Source organism: Geotrypetes seraphini, chromosome 12 (genome assembly GCF_902459505.1).
Source record: "Geotrypetes seraphini chromosome 12, aGeoSer1.1, whole genome shotgun sequence".
NCBI lineage: Eukaryota > Metazoa > Chordata > Amphibia > Gymnophiona > Dermophiidae > Geotrypetes > Geotrypetes seraphini.
In genome coordinates this window covers 109,946,580-109,967,757 of record NC_047095.1, presented here as the reverse complement: position 1 = coordinate 109,967,757, position 21,178 = coordinate 109,946,580, and the positions used below count along the sequence as shown (strand labels likewise).

The 21,178-nt window shown below is 39.0% G+C and overlaps 1 protein-coding gene across 1 annotated transcript in view; it reads left to right on the top strand.

The window, feature by feature from the left end:
* The first annotated feature begins 2,730 nt into the window (after nucleotides 1–2,730).
* LOC117346290 (vomeronasal type-2 receptor 26-like) overlaps nucleotides 2,731–21,178 on the top strand; it is a 42,460-nt gene continuing 24,012 nt past the window's right edge. The window contains exons 1-2 of the mRNA XM_033915689.1: nucleotides 2,731–3,537; nucleotides 4,707–4,934. Of these exons, the coding sequence (XP_033771580.1) occupies nucleotides 2,731–3,537; nucleotides 4,707–4,934 (1,035 nt within the window). The remainder of the gene's footprint in view (nucleotides 3,538–4,706; nucleotides 4,935–21,178) is intronic.

Below are 21,178 nucleotides of genomic sequence, written 5' to 3'. Positions count from 1 at the left end.
TCTTCTGATGTTGCAAAACACATCTACAGAGAAAACAAAGAAAAAGAAAGTTGTTCCAAGGCTAAAACTTTGGGTTTCAAAGTAAGAAATATGTTTCTCCTTTGCTGAGTAACAAATACATTGCCTGAAAAAATTTATATTATATGCCCTAAAAACAGCTCCTGCTTAGCCTTAACATATGTAATTTCAGGAGCTTCTATTATCCAGATCAGAAAGGAAACTTAGTAGCAATGTTGCATGTGAAGAAATTATAATTTAGGAGTCCTCCAGAAAAGCTGGTTGAGTGAAAGGTGACAGAGGATATTGATCATGGAGATCACTCTGAGGAAAGGGATGTTTCCAATGGTGTGCCTCAAGGTTCTGTTCTTGGGCCTGTTCTTTTTAATATTTTTATGAATGATATTGCTGAAGGGCTTTCAGGTAAGATTTGGGGATGATACCAAAATCTGCAATACAGTAGACACCCTGATGGTGTGAAGAACATGATGAAAGACCTGGCAAAGCTTGAAAAATGGGCTGGAATTTTGCAGCTAAAATTTAATGCTAAGAAATGCAAGGTCATGCATTTGGCATGCAAAATCCTGAGGTAATGGTACAATTTAGGAGGTGAAGAACTTATGTGCATAACAAAAGAGCAGGACTTAGGTGTGATTATGTGATGATCTCAAGGTGACCAAACAGGTTGAAAAGGTGACACGAAAGCTAGAAGGATGCTAGGGTGTATAGGGAGAGGTATGTCCAGTAGGAAAAAGGAGGTATTGATGCCCCTTTTTAAGACTCTGGTGAGACAATTCTGGAGGCTGCACCTTCAAAAAGATATAAAAAGCATAGAGTCGGTCCAGAGGAAGGCTACTAAAATGGTGTGTGGTCTTTTTCATAAGGTGTATGGGGACAGAAATAAAGAGCTCAATCTCTATACTTTGGAAGAAAGGCGGGAGAGGGGAGATATGATTGAGACATTTAAACACCTATATGATGTAAATGTGCATGAGTCAAGTCTTTTTCATTTGAAAGGAAGCTCTGGAATGAGAGGGCATAAGATAAAGTTAAGAGGTGATAGGCTAAGGAGTAATCTAAGGAAATACTTTTTACAGAAATTGTGGTAGATGTGTAGAACAGTCTCCTGGAAGAGGTGGTAGAGACAAAGACTGTGTCTGAATTCAAGAAAGCCTGGGATAGGCATGTGGGTTCTCAGAGAGAAAGAGGAAGAGATAATGTTTGCTGTGAATGTGCAGACTGGATGGCCATTTGGTCTTTATCTGCCATCATGTTTCTATGATTCAATTTTTCACATGGGATAGGGAAGTTTCCTCTTAATCTGGTCTCTCTCCTTGAAATCTCAGTACAGTTCTGCTTTTTCTGTTTTGCTTTTTACAGTAAAATTATGCACGTGGAGAGGCATAATAAAAAAAAAAAGTCTAAGTCCCTTTTTGGCCTAAGGCCTTAAACATTTGAAAGTAGAAGCAGGTAGAATGACCATTATCAAAAAAAAAAGTCCAAAAGGAGGTTTTTTTGATAATGGTCTGGTTCTACGTTCAGCTGTTTAAATGTCCAGACCACCACTAAGTCTAAACTAATAGCATATAATCAACCTAAAAAAAAGCCTAACTCCCAAACGCCCAAAACAAGAGCTTTTAGGCGTAGGAGGAGCCAGTCCTTTGCCTAAAAGCTTGATTCTGTAACCGGTGTCTGTCTAAAACAACACTGGTTACAGATCCCCCCTACAACGATCCGGGCAGGAGGGATCCCAAGCCCTCCTGCCCCGGCACCCCCAAACCCTCTGACACTATCAGGGCAGGAGGGAGCCCAAGCCCTCCTGCCCTGGCACCCCCAACCCCCCAACACTATCGGGTAGGAGGGAGCCCAAGCCCTCCTGCCCAGGTGAACTCCAAACCCCTTGACATGATCAGGCAGGAGGGAGCCCAAGCCCTCCTGCCCTCGATGCTAAGGCCCACACCTGAACCCCCAATCGCCCCCCCTGCTGACCCCCGAGCCCCCCCCTGACTCCACTTCCCTACCACCCCCACCCTCCCTCCTGTACTTTCAAAATCATTGGTCAGACGGAATGGTGCCAAGCCTGACAGTCCGACAGGCCAGCCATCGTTGAATGGCTGGCCCTAGGGCCTGATTGGCACAGGTGGCTCAAATCCCACCCACAGGTAGGGCCTGAGACACCTGAGCCAACTGGAATAGGCCCAGTAGGCTTAGGCCCCTCCTGTGGGCAGGGCCTTAAGCACATGGGCCCAACCCTTAGCATTTTTTTACTAATTAAGTTTGTCTGCTGTGTTCTTTGTTCTCATGTTTAAAGACAATAGACTGTGTTCAGTCCAATTCTTTATATGTGAGTTTGCAAACCATTGGACCCCTGAAGAAGGCGTGTTCGCCGAAACACCGACCATGTAGGGTCTGGTTGGATTTTTATCACAATATTTTTTAGCATTGTACTTTTTAAATTGAATTTTCATGGTTTTATATGTCAGTGTTTAGTAAATTATCTCCAGAACATCTGTATCCACAGTTTTTCTTTGTCTATGCGTCTAGAGGAAGGAGAAAGGCCTAAGATGGTTTTAGATATGTCTAAAACCAGCTTTGATTATGGGTACTTGGACGATCCAGCTTTTGGATCGTCCAAGTACCCATTGAGGCCATTTTTTAGACTTTTTTTTTATTATGAGCCCCTTAATATTTGATTTGCGAAAGAAATGTGATCCTTTCCTAACTAAGGTGGTGATGAATTCAACCTGTTATTTTCAGCAGATCAGTTACACATCAGGAAATCTTGACATGAGTGGCAGAGTTAAATTTCCTTATTTCTATCATACTGTTCCAAGTGAGCTGCATCTCTGTGCTGGGATAATCAAATTATTGAAGCATTTTAGCTGGACCTGGGCCGGTATCATTACATGCATTGATGAAAATAGTCTGAGGGCTGTGCAGATCCTGAAAGAAGGGATTGAGAAGAATGGAGGTTGTATTGAATTCATACAAACATTCAAACATTATATTGTGCATCAAAATATGAGTGAAATTTTCCATACTATCCATACATCTTCAACTAAAGTGATTATTTTGTATTGTAATAGACACTACACAGAATTTCTAAAACATACAATTATTTGGGATGTATCTGGAAAGATCTGGATCTTTGCAGCTGAACCATTGTTTTACTTTCCCTCATACCATAATGATAGGAAAAATGCCTTTGCTTTCTCTGTGGCAAAAAAGAATATTCCAAGTTTTCACAAATTTGTCCGTGAGGTGAATCCTGTTGTGTTTCCAAATGATTCTTTCTTAGAGATGTGGTGGAAGGACCTGTGTAATGACCGGTGCCCCGAGAGCATCCAAAGAACCTGCAGTAATAATGAAACATCTGTCTACCTCATACATTGTGATATCATAAACTCTGGGGACAGTTATAATGTATACAATGCTGTGTATGCCCTGGCACATGCACTGCACGACATGGTCACTTCTACATCAGATAACACCAAGTGGGGTGGAGAAAGTGAGAGATATTTAGAATTTTTCCCATGGAAGGTAATATCCTATGTTAGATGAATGTTATTTTCAGAAAGGAGTAATGGTATATTATTATGCATTTACATTTAAAGCAGATTAAGATCCAACAATGAGAAATGCCATATAAATAATAAATCTTTTATAATTTCTATATTTTAAGCCTTGTGTTATTTATATCAGTAGCCTAAGTTTCCAGTTTATTTGGTTTACTTTATTACAAGAGCCTCATTAATGATAAATGATATTATTGAAGGGGTAAGATTTGCATCTTTATGGATGAAGCTATAATCTGCAATAGAGTAGACATGCCGGATGGTGTGAATAACAAGAAGAAAGACCTGGAGAAGCATGAAGAATTTGGTAGCTAAAATTTAATTCTAAGAAATGCAAGGCCATGCACATGGCCGGATTAAGACCCTTAGATGACCTAAGCACCAACTAATTTTGGTTCTCCCTTACACTTGTAATTCAAAATATTAAAACAATAATAAACCATAAAATAAAATTTTATTTATCGAAAATTAAAAATGAAATAAAACTTACAGTAAGAAGTAAAATAATATTTATTTCTGTATGCTTCCATTTTTTATGGTTTAATCATTTTCTCCTACTTTTTTCTTTACAATGAAAACGAACTCAGTCAAAACATATTCAGACATGTTATAAGACTACACCACATCCTATCTTGTTCAAAATCAGAAACACATACAATGAAAGCTTGCATAATGCTAATAAAAAGTTTGCACAATACAAACTATAAAATTATATTCTTCTTCAAAACTAATAAAAAGCTTTAATGAACAAATGAGTCTTCAACTGTTTTTTAAATGACATTTTCTCTCTGCGTAATCTCAAATCCTCTGGCAATGTGTTCCATAAAGATGGACCTACAATGGAAATCGCTGTCATTTGCGATTTTTTGATGCTCTCAGGACTTCAGTGTTGTTGAGCTGCTGATACATATTCACCAATTTAACTGATGTTTACCTGAAATGTTTTTCATATATGCAATGAAAATTATGGGGTAAAAAGGTCATCTTTACAAACTTCACAAATAAGTTCCACCCTACTAATGATGATTGAAAATGAAAGCATATTACTAAAACCAGAGCAGATCATATGTGTTTTTGAAGGTAGAGATGTAACTCTGAAGTTAGCTTCACTAATAAAATTGTTTCTCTTATTAGCTTCATCGTTACCAGAAGAACCTCCACTTTAAGAATGTTCTAGATGAGGAAATCTTTTTGGATGAGAATGGTGATCTTGCCATTGGATATAATATTATAAACACAATCTACCTACCTGATGGTACAAGGAGTAATGAAATTATTGGAAATTATAACCCTTATGCTCCACCAGGGAAGGAATTTATGATCTATGAGGAGGTGATCAAGTGGGAGAACACATTCACCGAGGTCAGATTTAAATGATACAAAAACAAGATGGAAAACCCTGAACCATGCATCACATTAACAATTGCCTTTAATTTCTGATTCATCCTCATACTTAAAAGTAAAAATAAATGTATTTTTTAATGCTTAAATAAAAATACAGTAAAAACAGACCCCTTCTTTTACTAAGGTGCGCTAACCAATTAGCACACGCTAAATGCTAACACGTGCATGTTAGTCTATGGACATGTTAGAGTTTAGCACGTGCTAATTCGATTAGTGCATGCTTATTGGTTAGCACACCTTAGTAAAAGAAGGGATAAATTTTTGTAAAGGAATTTACTTGTACAAGTGTGCTTGTGAATCATTATTAAACCATGATGGCTAATTGATGTTCATTAACTGAAAAGGCAGGAAGTGGATTGCACAGTCTAAACCAGGGGTAGGCAATTCCAGTCCTTGAGAGCTGGAACCAGTTCAGGTTTTCAGGATATCCACAATGAATATGTATGAGATGGATTTGCATGCACTGCCTCCTTGAGATGCAAATCTATCTCATGCATATTTATTGCGGATAACCTGAAAACCTGACCTGGCTCTGGCTCTCGAGGACTGGAATTGCCTACCACTGGTTTAAACTAAACTATACCTTAAGTTTATATATTGCATCCTCTCCATAATTACAGAGCTTGGCACTGTTTATAAGAGCATAATGTAAGGAAGGAACAGCATAATGGGGTTGGAGGTTGAGTATAGGGGGTAAGAGAGCATTACATTTTTGTGAATAGCCAATTTTTTAGATGCTTTCAGAATAGTTGGAAGGAGCCTAGATTCTGTAGTGGGGCAGTAAGGTTATTCCAAAGCTCAGTGATTCTGAAGAAGAGAGATTTCCTTAATTTCCCTGCATAGAAGATACCTTTTAGCGAGGGGAAGGATAGTTTAAGTTTATGGTTGGATCTGGTGGAATCAGGACTCAAGGAATTCCAAGATAGTGGAATTAGGGGAGGGAGGATGCCACATAGGATCTTAAAAGCTAGGCAGGCGCTTTTAAAATGGACCCTGGAAATTACTGGAAGCTAGTGAATTTTGGACAGAAGTGGGGAAACATGATCAAATTTGCTTTTTACAAAGATTAGCTTGGCTGCAGTGTTCTGAATCCGCTGAAGTCTTTGAAGACTTTTTTTGGTTAGACTTAAATAAATGGAGTTACAGTAGTCTAGTCTGGAAAGGATGATAGATTGTACAAGGACAGCAAAATGTTGTTGGTGGAAGCAGGATCTCATTTTCCTCAGCATGTGGAGGCTAAAAAACATGACTTTACCAAGGACTTAAGATGGTCACTGAAGGAAAGAGAAGAGTTAATAATGATGCCTAGAACTTTGCCTGAGAATTCAAGCTGCAGTATGGTGCCAGAAGGCAGTGAGATGAGGGTAGGTAGCTGTTCTAATTTTGAGCTGAGCCAGAGTAGTTTCATTTTGGACTTGCTCAGTTTCATTTGAACTGTGAGGGACCAGGATTGGAGTTTCATTATGCATGCTGTTATGTTCTCAGAGAGGTTGGTGAGGTTCAAGTCTGTCTTGAGAAGGACAAGGATGTCATCAGCATATGTGTAGAGTGTTTCAAGGGAGGATAGATGGAAGAGTTTCAGGGAAGACATATAGATGTTGAAGATAATAGGGGATAGAGGTGGTCCCTGCAGGACTCTGCAAATCAGTTTCCAAGAAGAGGACGTGATGCCATTTGTGTTAACAGTGTAGGAGCGGGATCGTAAGAATTTCGAGAACCACTAAAACTGTGGAGTCAATGCCTATCTTGGAAAGTTGATAAATTAGAATATCAAGGTGGACAACATCAAAAGCTGCAAATAGATTGAATTATAATAGGACAAAAAAGAGAGTTCCATTGACATAGTGAGCTCAGCTGGATGCTTTTTAGCTGAGCTCCTGCACTTCGGGTCTCATCTGTCTTTAAATCTTTGTTTTTATTCACTTAAATTTGTAGAAAAGGCTATTAACACTTATCTGAATAGATAATCTTCAATTACAAATATTATGAGCTCTAAATGAGTCCTGCAGGAAAAGGAAAAGGAATGGGACAAACTTCAACCATTACAACTGCCTGCTGAGATGGCTGACTCAGAGTTTGTCCGGGAGATAACAGCTGCAGTAGTCAAAGCTTTGGAGCTTAGGTTTCTCACTTTTCAAGTCAGTTAGCTGGGGTTGACGCTTTGATGTCTGACTTATCTAGGAGAGCAGGAGAGCTTGAGGTAGGAGTTACTGAAATTGAGGACACAGCTACGGAGGTGAATGGTACATTAGCTACTTTGAAGGAACAGATCAAATTACAGAAACTCAAGCTAGAACAAATTGAAAATTATTCACAAAGAGATAACATCCGGATTCCTGAGTCAGTGTCAGAAACTCATTTCCATATCAGTTGGAGGATTGGTTTAAAAAAATCTGCCGCTTCCATCAGATACTGGCCCTCTCCGTTTAGAACGGGTAAACCGGGTGGGTATTAAACAAGATAACCATCAAAGGCCACGAATAATCATAGCTAAAGTGCATAATTATGTACATAAAGTGACATTATTTCAGCAATATCGCCAATGTAAAGAGACACTAACTTTTGATGGAGCTCAAATTAGACTGTTTCAAGATTACTCTGCTTCATAATCAGAGAAACATCGGCAGTTTTCCCCTATTTGTGCTGATTTAGTGAAAAGAAAAATGCGATTCATTCTGGCATATCCTGCAACATTATGCATTTTTACAAATACTGGCTGGAAATCATTCACATCTGTTTTGGAGGCAAATAATTATATACGACTGTTGTCACAGGTACTTCAACAATTCGATGCCTATCGGATCTTGAAAATTCATACTGTCATTATATGATGTTGATAAGTTATTTTGTAATAGGTTCTGTTCATATAATGTCTTGTTTTGTTTTTTCATTAAGGTGGTTTGTGCATATTGGGTGATGGAGGCTGTGATGGAGCATTTCAAAGTTTAATATACTTTATAGTTTTTTCTTTTGTCTATGTAGGGGTGTTACTGTTGATATGGGGGGCGTGAATATCTTATGTTTCCTGATTTCTAACATTTAAATATTAAAAAGTAAACAATAATAAAAACTACATGAAGACAGAGGAAACTATTATTGATAAGACTTAGAAAGTAATTCAGGAAAGAAGAGGGAAAAAATTTTTAAGTCATGATAAAGAATGGCAAAGATGGTAAGCAGAGAGGAAAATTCAAAATGATATGAAGAATGGAAAAGAAATGAGATGCAATTTATGCTTTCTGCCTTCCTGATCTACACTGAGAAGATTCCATGTGAATGTTCTGTCTATCTGTAGCATGACGCAGGAGACTTATTGACAATCGACCTAGTTCTTCCACAGGATAATTGCTATCAGTATGAATATTAGAAGAGGAAATAAATGAGATGCAATTTGTGCTTTCTATCTTCTTAATCTGCACTGAGAAGATTATATGTGAATGCTCAGCCTCTCTGTATCATGACATAGGAGACTTTTTATCAGTCTTGATATTAGAAGAGGAAATAAATCTTTAAAGATATGAGAAAGAGTGGCAAAAATGGGAAAAAGTGGAAGGTGAAGAAATAATGAAGGCAAGAAGGGGTGAAAACTTTAAAGTTCAAAAACAAATATTGAAGAAATGGAAAAGAAATGAGATACATTTTGTGCTTTTTGCCTTCTTGATCTGCTTTGAGATAGACAAGTAAATCTACATTTAGTCCATCTGACATTCTAAGTAACATCTCAGTTCAAGAAAGAATATAAAATAATTTTAAAAATATGAGAAATAGAAACGGGAAACATCTGATATTTATACACCTTGATGCTTGTACACCTTAAACATTTTTAAATTAAATTTTTATAAAAATACAGATGCTCATATTGAATATGTGGGAATGCTTTGTTGTAGTGTCTGTTGCTTTGTCTGTTTGTATCACCCTGATTGGAAAATAAAATAAAAATAAATAGTGGAAGAATCCTATTAAAGCAAAATTTAACATATAATAAAATAAAATGCATATAGCTTATATATTTCTATACATATATCATATGATTTATTATTTAATCTTCTTATTAGTACAATATTGATTTTTATATGTGCTCATTATAGCATAAATTATTATAATAAATGATTTATAAAGATTAAAAAAAATTGATTACACATGCCTATATAAAGAAAATCAAATTAGTTTTATAAAAAGTTTATTGATTATATATATATATATATATATATATATATATATATATATATATTCTAAAACCTATGTATTAGTACATTTGGACTGATGGAAATCAGAAATGTCATCTACATTATTGGGTTTTAGGAGGTTTGGGGTACAAGAAAAGAAGGGGAGGTTAAAATTGGGATGGGATGGGGTTTTTTTTTTAGAACTGAGCACATGTTAATAACATTTATAATTATTCAAATGTTGCAATATTATAATATGGAAGATTTCTTAAATTATTTTGGTGCTATTTATGTGACTGTGGGTATCTTTTGCATCTGTGGTGAAGGCTGGGCACCTGGATTTCTTATTTGTATAATTTTCCTTGCAGATCTATTTTATTTGTGTGATGACTGGGGCTAAATCATTATCGTCACTTAGAGTGGCCACTTGGAATGTATCAGGGGTAAATTCACCTGTTAAACGTACCAAATTACTTGCATGTCTTTGTCGCCAGAAAGTGGATATTGCATGTCTACAAGAAACCAAATTATCTGAAATTGAGCATATGAAACTTAAAACTGGATAGGTAGGGGAGGTTTTTTGTTCTTCCACTGATTGCAAAAAAGGTGGTGTAGCAGTGCTTATTAGCAAACATCTTCAATCACAAACCAAATTACTTGCAAAAGATGATTATGGTCGTTATGTTTACTTGCAAGTGACATTAAGTGCATTCACTTTTAATTTATTGGTGGTGTATGCTCCTAATATATATGAACATGTTTTTTTTCAAAATTTGATTGATAGTTTTGAAATCTAATTCAGTTCCTCCAATATTGGTGGGAGATTTAAATCAAGTTCTTGATCCTTCTTTGGACAGATCTTCAAGTCATCAGTCTTCTGTTCCTCACAAGGGAGTACCTTATTTATGTTCTGCTTTAAACTTAGTTGATCCCTGGAGATTGTTGCATCCTATGGAAAGAGATTATACGCATTTATCACACTCTCATTTTTCTTGGTCCCGTATTGATTATATTCTTGTTTCACAATTATTGTTTTCTTGTGTTCTTTTTTCTACTATTGGACCACAAATGCTTTCTGATCATTCGCTGGTGTTTCTGGATTTTGAGGTAGGGGGTTCTAGAGGAAGTGGATGGAGGTTTCCTTCCTATCTATATGAGGATTCACATTTTCAGCAATATATTGTAGAACATTGGGACGATTATGTTCATTTCAATGATGAACATATAGCAGAACCAGTTCTTTTTTGGGAAGCTTCTAAAGCAGTTCTTAGAGGTGATATCATTACTTATGTCGCTTCACTAAATCACCATATTGCTGCTAAAATGATCTCTTTTGAACGTCAGTTTCAATGTGAAAAACGTACTTATTTGCGACGTCCTACAGTTTCTCATAAAGAAAATATGCTTGCAGCACAAATGGCAATCAATACTCTCTTTGCATGAAAGGTATCAACGTAGTGCTATATATAGGAAATTTAAATTTTTTCATTTTGGAAAACGTCTGGTTGTTTTTTTATCGAAACTCACTAAAACTTGGAGTGGATCAAGGATGGTTCAATCACTTTGCCTTTCAGATGGGATTATTACTAATGTAACTAATAAAATTTCCAAAACGTTTTGTGATTATTTTGCAAGTCTTTGTACGGCTGATTCTTCTTCCCAACCGTCTCTTGTGCAGGCTTATTTAGAGGATGCTTCTTTGCCTAAGTTAACACCACAAATGTTAACTTCTTTAAATGTGCCTATTAGAGGAGTAGAAATCCAAAAAGTTATTAAATCTTTATCTACTTGTAAGGCACCTGGACCAGATGGATTTACAGGGGAATATTATAAATTACTTATTAATCAGATTCCAAGTACATTGATGTGTTATTATAATCAATGTGTAGAAAACAATTCTTTTCCTTTAGGAGCTACTGATGCTCTGATAACATTGATCCCAAAACCGTATAAAAATCCTCTGTTGGTAGAATCATATCATCTGATTTCATTACTCAATGTAGATCTTAAGATATTGGCAAGAGTATTGGCAGATAGACTGGCAATTCATCTGCCTATGCTGATAGGGGAAGAACAAGTTGGTTTTATAAGAGGTCGTCAATCAGTTTTGCATGTTAGAAAAGTTTTAATGGCATTAGTAACTGGTCAGACAAAAGCAATTACTGGTCTGTTGGCTAGTCTGGATACAGAAAAAGCTTTTGACCTAGTGGAGTGGTCCTTTCTCTTTTCTGCATTTTCTAAAATAATAATAATAATAATAACAGTTTATATACCGCAGTACCGTGAAGTTCTATGCGGTTTACAAAAGAACAAAAGAGAGTACAAATTGAAGAACTTAAGTGATGTGGAAACAAGTGGGTGAAAGGGCGAGAGAACCATTATGGAGGGGAAGGAGAAGAACGGGTCAGCTATCTAGATACTTCAGGAACAGGTATGTTTTTAGGTGCTTCCTGAATTCCTCGTAAGTGGTGGGCGAGAGCAGTTGTTCTAGGTCTTTACCCCATAAAGCTGACTGACGTGAGAGAAGGTGTTCATGGTGTTTTTTTAGTCTGCATCCTCTAACTGGGTGGGAAATGAAGTTCGAATGAGAGCTTCTCTTGTGTCTGTTGGCTGAGAAGGAGAAGAGGTCAGTTATGTATTTAGGGGCTAGACCATATTGAACTTTAAAGCAAAGGAAGTTTAAATGATCTTAAACTTTACGCGTGCTTCCATCGGCAGCCAGTGTAGCTGCCTGTAGAATGGTGTCACGTGATCAAATTTCTTTAGCCCGAAGATAAGTCTGACCACAGCATTTTGCATTAATTGTAAGCATTGCATATTCTTTTGGGAGATTGCTAAATAGGCGATGTTACAGTAGTTAAGTTGACTCAGCACGAGGGATTGTACCAGGATTCTGAATGCTGAGTTATCAAAATATGATTTAATGGATTTAAGCTTCCAGAGGGTGAAAAAGCCCTTTTTGATTAGGAGTCCACTTGGTATTTCATGGTTAAGCATTGGTCAAGAGTAACATCCAGTATCTTCATGGTGGGCTGAATAGGGCAATTAAGTTTATTGATGCATAGTGGTGTTTTGGTGTCAAGTGGGTGTGGCGAGGCAACGAGAAATTTTATCTTTTTCTGTATTGAGTTTGAGCTTGAAGTCAGTCATTCAGAAATAGGAATTTCTGAATGATTCTTAGATAGTCTTTGAGTTTTTTATGCCAAGCCAAGGGCCTCTATTTTGATTAATGGCACTTGTTCATCTCCTTTTACTATTTCTCGTGGGACTCGACAGGGATGTCCTCTTTCTCCTTTATTATTTATAATATATCTAGAACCTCTTTTACGTATCTTGAAACAAGATATTCACATTACTGGGATTCGGGTAATAGATCAAGATTTGAAAGTATTAGCTTTTGCAGATGATTTCATAATTATTTTGACTGATCCTGAGAATTCTTTACCACATCTTATTGATGCAATATCTGAATTTGGATTTCATTCTGGGTTTCGTCTAAATTATCAGACATCTGTAGCCCTTTCTTTCAATCAGTTCTTGAAGGAACATTGGAAAGGAAATTTCCCATTAACTTGGGCAAGTAAAGTAGTTACTTATTTAGGGATCATTATTCCACAAGATATTATCTGTTAAAATGATCTTAATATTCAACCGTTATTGAATAAGACCAAATCAACCTTATTAATATGGAGACATTTTCCTATCTTTTTAATGGGACGTATTTCTCTTTGTAATATGATAATTCTTCCTCAATGGTTATATGTATATCAAATGATACCATTGTTGTATTCTAAAGTAGTAGAATGTCAATTAAATAAATTGATTCATGGGTTTCTTTGGATGGGAAAAAGACCAAATATTTCATTAAATCAGGTGACTTTGCCAATAATAAAGGGAGGATTGGGTTTATTACAGTTGAGGCAATTTGTCTAGGCTTGTCATATGCGTCACATACATGATTGGTTTCTTCCAACATCTTATTTTACCTGGACTTCAGTAGAGTTAAAATTATGGAGGCCTCATCACTTTAGTTATCTTCTATATCCTTTAAGACCAACATATAATCATTGGCATTCTAGAATGTTACACATTTTAACAATGTAAAGTATGCAATTATCAGAATGGGACACTAGAGAGGGAAGACAATTTTTTACTATTTGGCAACCTTATTTAGATACATTAACACCACACACTCGCAGTCGCATATTATTTAATATGTAATTACAGTTCTAAAATGGGGAAAAAGGGGAGAATTGGGTATATTTGCTTTTAGTGATAACATTTATTATATATTAACTTTGTAATTTTTGGTTTTCTTCTTGAACTTGAAATGAGGTTTTTTTTACTATTTTGTTTGCATTTGAAATTTAATAAATATGATTTACATTATAATAGGACAGCAAACTTATTATGAGAATGTAGTTGTTGCACCTTTGAAATTAATGAGGCCAGTAGGGATTCGGTGCTGAAATTGGGTTTGAAGCCATATTGGTAAGTTAAGAGAATGGAGAATCTCTCAGTCTGAGTAAAAGGTTCATTCTAATCATGCCAGTCTGCAATGTTACCGGTATTTTTTAACTGTGCTTGCGCCGATGTTGATCAAAAGAATCTCTGTCATCATCATCATTATCATTATGATCCATATTTGAAACAGTGATGGTCTAATTCATCTCTTGCATCTTCATCTTCATTTTCATCATTGTGCTGTCCAGTTGCAGAGAAGGGTTTCACAAATATGGAATCATTGTCTGTTGTTCTAGCAATTCTTCATCTGACTATATACTCTAACTATACAGTATACTCTGAATATCTTTGAGATAAGAATGTCAAATGTGTAGAATTTTTTCAGTTTTAAGGCCAGACAAGCTGACTTCTCCTCTATAGATGCTACCAATCCAGTGAACAGTCCATTGGGTGACTAAAAGTCTGATCTTCTAGAGATATATACAGTATGGGGCTCATAATCAAAAGAAAAAAATGTCTATAAAGTAGCCTAAATGGCTACTTGGACGATCAAAAAGCCTGATCGTCCAAGTACCCATAATCAAAGCTGGTTTTAGACAAATCTTTCCCCTGCCTCTAAACGCACAGAGAGAAAAGAGTTGTTTTTAGAGGAGAGGAAAGGACGTGCAGTGGGCAGGAGGTGGGCCGACCTAGACCTAGGTGTGCAGCAGGTATAACCAAAACTTTAGGCAGGTTGCCTAATCGGCACTTATACGTTTTGACTTAGACCAACTCAAAACAGGTATAAGTGCTGAAAAGGGGCTGCTGAGCTGATCGTGGCTGCTGCGATCAGCTCAGCGGCCCCAGCAACCTGCCTACCCCCTACTGCAATGTTCGCTGCAGGAGAGATGGCTCATCTCTTCTTCCAGCGATAGTAATCGACCACCCCACTCTGAACCACGGCACTTTGGGGTGAGCATCGTGGCAGGGCATCTCCCCTGCCAGCAATCCTCACCCCGAAGTGCCATGGTTCGGAGGGGAGTGGGCGATCACCATCGCTGGCAGGAGAGATGAGCCATCTCTCCTGCCGCAATCTACCTTTCACTCCCCGACAACATCAGGACAGGAGGAAGCCCAAGCCCTCCTGCTCCGCGATCCCCAAACCCCCCAGGCTGAATCCATTGGGGCCAGGAGGGAGCCCAAGCCCTCCTGGCCCGGCGATATCCCCCCTACCCCACACCACATGATCTGGCCTGCAGGAAGACCAAGCCCTCCTGGCTTACGATTCCCTCTAATCCCCACCACCTACTAAAATATGGGCAGGAGGGATCCCAGGCCCTCCTGCACTTGATACAACCCTCCCAAAGATCGCTCACCAAACTCCCGATCGGCCCCCTGCTGACCCGTGACTCCCCTGCAGACCCCATGACACCCCAACCCCACCCCCTTCCCTGTACCTCAAAACATTGGCCGGATGGATGGGTGCCAAGCCTACCCATCCGGCTGGCCAGCCGTCTCCGGAATGGGGCCGGATTTCACCCAGGTGGCTCAAACCCCACCCACAGGTGGGGGCCTGAGGTGCCTGGGCCAACCAGAATGGGCCCCGGAGCCTTAGGCTCCTCCGGTGGGTGAGGCTTAAGCACATGGACCTAACCTGGCCCATGTGCTTAAGGCCCAACCCACAGAATGAGCCTAAGACTCCTGGACCTATTCTGATTGGCCCAGGTGCCTCAGGACCCACCTGTGGGCAGGGTTTGAGCTGCTGGCCCAATCCGGCCCCATTCCGGAGCCAGCTGGCCTGCGTGACGGGCGGGCTTGGCACCCATCCATCCGTTCAATGTTTTGAGGTCAATGTTTTGAGGGAAGGGGGGTGGGGGTGGGGTGTCGTGGGGTCAGCGTCGGGGTTGCGGGTCAGTGGGGGGCGATTGGGGTTTCGGGGGGGCGGTCATTGGGGGGATGTGTCGATGGCAGGAGGGCATGGGACACCTCCTGCCCACATTTTAGTGGGGGTGGGGGAAAGAATGGATCGTGGGCCAGGATGGCTTGCGCTCCCTCCTGGCCAGATCATGTGGTGGGGGGGTAGGAGGTGAAGGGACACGTATCAGAACTTTAGTAAGTGTCCTTAGGCATATGTTGTTTAAAGATGCAAAGGTAGGCCCTGTTTATCTTTCCCTTCTTTGAAGACAGGTAATGTTTAAACAGAGATAATGTGAAGTGAATTCAATTGTTTTGTTAAGCCGTATTTACAGACAGCTTTAGTTAAGAAGCTCTGCTGGTCAAGGCTTTTTCTTACCTTTTGGACTTCAATCTCTAGATAGGAAAAATGCTGATGTGTTTAAAGTTTCATGTGACCTTACGTCACATGCCATCACATGCTGGCAAACCTGATTCGTATAAATATGTGAAACTCATAATAAAAGACGGACATATTTGAAAGATGGTTTCTGGTCTTTAAGATGTGTCCCCAGGTACCTGACTTACATATGACAGAGACAGAGAAAGTATGGGGCAGGAATTGGGACCTGAATCCTTTTCAGTTGGGGGCACGTCCGCGATGGGCAGATGATATCACCAGTATTTTGTGAGTATTTCTGAATTTTTTCTGTTCTTTAATACTCACTGGGTAGTGGTGACCTGTACCCAACCCTTTATTTTAAGTTCAAGCTTTGGGTTCTATTATGGAGTTTTTTTGGGAAAAATCTCGGGGTACTTTCGGTAAGCGCCCCTCATGAATATATACGCAGCTGCCATTCTTTCGGAAAGAATGAAATTATTTATAGAACCCCCCTGCCCACTCTGTCATTTGTAAGGTTTTTTATAGAGTATAAGATTTTATTGTCTCTTATTACTGTACCTCGCTTATAAGGTAAGATAAGCAAATATTTTTGCATTGTTATATTGCTTTTGTAATGAGTCATAAAGGCACTTACTCCTAGACAAATGAGACTTGTACGGCTGTGTGTGTGTGTATGACATTTTTCCTTCAGTTCCCATCTTTCTGTGTCACCAATGTTTACCACTGAGGTAGGACATGCTGTTATGTGGAATGAATTGAAAGCGCTGTTTGAATCAGTCTAAGATCTTTCCCTTGTAGTTTGTACACAAGCACTATTTCTTGTCTTCCTTTTGATCCTGACTAATTTTGTGCGTTTCTTCTACCGGCTGCTTTCTTTGTGTTCTGTGCTGGATCATAAAAAAAAAAAAAAAAAAAAAGAAACAAGAAAAAGAAAAAATTCCGTTTTAAAGGTTTTCTTTCTTGTGCAGAGCAAAGCTAATCTGTTCTTTGCTTTCATTATCAGGGTCTGTGCATGAATGTTTTTGTCCCTTCCCCCAGACTTCTCTGTTTGGGCTTCCACTGACCCCCTATAGTGCTTCTTTGAAGTTACTCATTCTTGGTTTTATAAAGCAGTAAGGTGAGATTCCACTGCTTGTCTCTTGACTTTTCTCCGGCATTATCAAAACCACCATCTCTTCTTATAATACGCCCATCGCTCTCGTTGTCAAAGCTGATGGCATTATTAGGGCTGTTAGAGTTTTGGTAATTCTCATTGCACTTATGTTTCTTCCACCATTCCACCGGCAGCCAATGATTTTTTTCTGTCATTGTCCTAAAGAATGTTTTATTTTTAATCCCTTTGGTGAGGCTGCCTTCACCTTTAAGCAACAGTATACCTAATGTGGAATGTCCTTCGGGCTATTCTACAAGTCATGCACTGCCCCTCATGGTCCTATTCTTATTTTGTACAACTTTTGTGTTCCATAATTCTAGAGACCTGTCAGGCTGATAGTTTGTACCTTTTATAATGATTGTCTGTGTGTGGTCACAAGGTGTCATGAAATAAACTGCACTGGTGTACATCTGAAGTGAAATACCTGGGTTTTGTCCTGTCTCATGGTCAGAGGAAAATCTGCACTTTCTGCACTGCTGCTATTCTGTGTCTGCCCCGCCCAGCTACCAAGAAAGACATGCTTACTTTTCTTGCTATGATTGGTCACTGCCGCCAATGGATCTCTGCTTGTTCCTTCTATGACCAGATTTTGAGACAGACCCTGGTTTCTGAAATGACTGCTCTTATCAGATGGACTTATGAAATGTTGGACATTTAAGATGTGCTTTGGTTTCTAGCTCAAGTTTGGGTTTCCCTGCTTATGCCCACATGTTTTATCTCTTTGTTTGGGACTATTGTAACACCATGAAGGGAGAACATGGCGGTAAATTACGCTCTGTTGCCTTTTTTTATAGTCACTCCTGTTCAAGAAAGCCCTGGCTGCTTGTGCTATTGTGGTAGAGATGGTTACTTCTCTGATCCTAGGTCACCCCATTACCCTTCATACTTTTCACGATGTTCAAGCCCTTCTTTTAAATAGGCTTTTGGGTCTCACGGGTGAACAGGATTCTCTTCCTCTCTTTTTTCACAGCTTCAGTCCTTTGTTACCACCCCCTCCTCTGAATTTGATGCCTGGTATTTGGCAGGTGCCCAAAGCCGCCCTTCTGGACGGACTTTGGTGCAAAGAGGGGAAACCCTGGATACCAGCTGCTAGCTCTCCCTTATTCATTGCCCAATATCATGGTATTGGTTATCGTAGTGCTCGCTCGACATTTTAACTTCTTGCTAGTGATATTTTCATTCTTGACCTTTTGCTCCTTGATACAGAGATATATAGCTCAATAATTACAGCTGGCACGGTTGTGAATTGAAAATAAATTGGAAAATACAATTCCTTTCTATTGTTTTAGCTGAAATTAGGATGTTGCTAATTTAAAATGGGTTTTTCCGGATTTATACATAGCCATCCCAGATCCATTTTGGCACAGATATTTCTAATGTTTTCCACGGGTCCTCTTTATCACTGCAGAGATAGAGACGCTCCAAAGAGACATTAGCTTTATGCCTTTTTTCAAATATGAGATGGTTATGATATACATTATTTGTTGTTTTGGTTTTTTCTTATATCAATGTGTTTATTTGCAGAGTTAAATTCAGCCCTGCACACTTGACAGATGGAGTAATAGCTCCACGCTTAAAACTTTATGTTTTGTCTGTGTCATGTTTACTTGTTTTAGTTTAGTGGGTACCCCAGGATACATAATATTGGCCATTTCTAGAGCTCTTTTTCCACTTCTTACTAGCCTAACTGCGCAATGTTCTTTTACTTTTAGCTTTTATATTCTGAATATAGTTTAGTTAAGGGTTATATGTTTAAGAAAAAAGTTTTACTTTATACAGCATTTATTTCGTGGTGTTCCCTACATATGATCCATACATTTCTGAATACATTCAGTACATCAGTATGGTCTCTCTGAAGTGCATAATAGTTATATGAAGCACGAAAAAAACATATCCTTTTGGATTGTTCAATTAAGAACCTTAAGTAACTGAGTATTGTCGCTCTTTTGCCATGGCTATGCTAAGTGAATGAATTGGTATTGTTACATGTTGCCACATTCAGTACAGGTAACATGGTTTCTCTTGTTTTCTATCTCTTATTTGGATCACATTGGAGTACAGCTGCTGAATGATATTTGGAATGCTTTTCAAGCATTTCTTTTCAAGTATCTCTTTCTGTATGCACAGACATCTGGCTGTTCTCCCTTTGAGATTCTCACGGGATGACCTTTCCCCGCCCCATGGGTAGATTTTCCCTTGATACAGGAGGAATACGTCCAAAAGCTAATTGAAATATTAGGGCTTGTTCAAAGAAACGTGTCTTGCACTTCTCCTTTCTCTCCACAGATTCCTACCCATTTTTTCCAGCCTGGTGATTATCCAGCAGCTTTCCAAGGATCGGAAGCAGACGGATTTCCCCTTTGGCCTTCCCACTACTGTGATCGCTGTGCCCAGGCCCGCTGCACTCACTGAGGAGTTTCCTGTTTGGATCCACGCAAGTCGCTTGAAGAGGGTTAACCTAAAACCCCAGAAGCAAGTCTTCCCTGCGCAGATTTCACCTCCTCCAGTGGAACAACATGATGATCTCATTGCAGCATTCTACCAACTTTATCATTCTCTTACTGGCACTGCTGCTGCTAGTTTTTCTCCCTGTATGAATCCTTTTCACTGGGTCTACAGGGATGATGTGTTCTGGGTCCACGACACTTTCTGCCCATACCCATCTGTAAATGACACTCCTGCTGTAAACAGCACCCCCGACACCTCTTTGCGAACACGACGTCAAGCTGGACTACTCCCTCGCAAAGGCTGTCCTTCAATTGGAATCCAGAAAAGACCGATAGTATGCTACCCTTTGGTATAATTCCAGCAGTGTGCAAGTTGCCACCTTCTCCTTTGAGTATTGTGACATTGTGGACTGTTCATCAATTGATATCCCAAGGCTGTGCCATTGGTCCTCAGAAATTCCTAAAACTAAAGACATATATATATATGTTACTAACTCACGTTGGGGGGTTAAGTGTGCATTCTGGGGAGTGGTAGGGTGGAATATTAATACTGACTGGGTTTATAAACTAGAAAATACTCTGAAAAACAGTGGACCAAAATGGTAAATCACTGCTTACTTGTATGACCCTTCATAAGGTTGGACACTGTTATAGGAAAAGTGTTCCTGCACAAATTATTAAGCTTTCTCTTACTATTGACAACCCTAGACCTACTGATGAAGGTATGTACATTATGGACATGTGGTTTAAGGGTGGGTCTAGCTATCATCAGTTTTCTTACGGGATCTATCTACCTCCACTCATCCTCTCCCGCCATTTTGTGGGGGCCCCAAAAAATACTAACCCACTGGCCCCTACATTCAATAAACTTACTGACATGATGGCTATTGCCAATCCCACTTTTGAAGATATTGTGGCTGTTGAGGTAGGGTTTTCAGAACGTAACCTTTGGTTAGAATGGATGAAATTCACTGCTGATCAACATAATAAGAGTAATTGTTACATATGTGCTCAAGCTAGACCCCATCTAGGAACCGTACCTCTGGACCTCCCTCCTGGTATCCAACCATGCCTTTTTGGGTTATTTACCAGTATCTCCTCTAATTTTACCTATCCTCTTTGTGCACTGCAGTGTTCTAAATACCCTTTGTTGCCAGGACAGCAAAAGCTTGATATTGCCGTTATCATCTATAAGGGCAATTACATATGTCATGTTTCTAATCTGACACAGGGTAGTTTTGTAGGTAATTTACCCCCAGGTTATTGTTCTGTCTTGGCTCATAGGTATGCCCTATTGTTGCTGCATCAGATTTGATATTTACTGGCTTTATGGAGACTTTTGGCTCCCTGTTAAGCTACCCAGCCAGTGGATAGGCCAGTGCACTTTAGTTAAGGTTACCATGCTTCTGCATATTCTTTCTGAAAGGCATCCTTCCTATTCACATGGTTTTTCCTTTTATTTGTCTTGATATAAATCTGATCACATGTATACATAGATGCTATAGGGGTCCCAAGAGGGGTCCCAGATGAATTTAAGGCCTGAGCTCAGGTTAAGGCTGGGTTTGAGTTCCTTATTCCCTTTATTACTATTAATAAGAATGTTGATCGGATTAGTTAAAATTATTATAATCAGCAACGCTTTGTGAACTATTCTAGGAACGCCTTGCAAAGTATTACTGATCAATTAGGCTCCACTT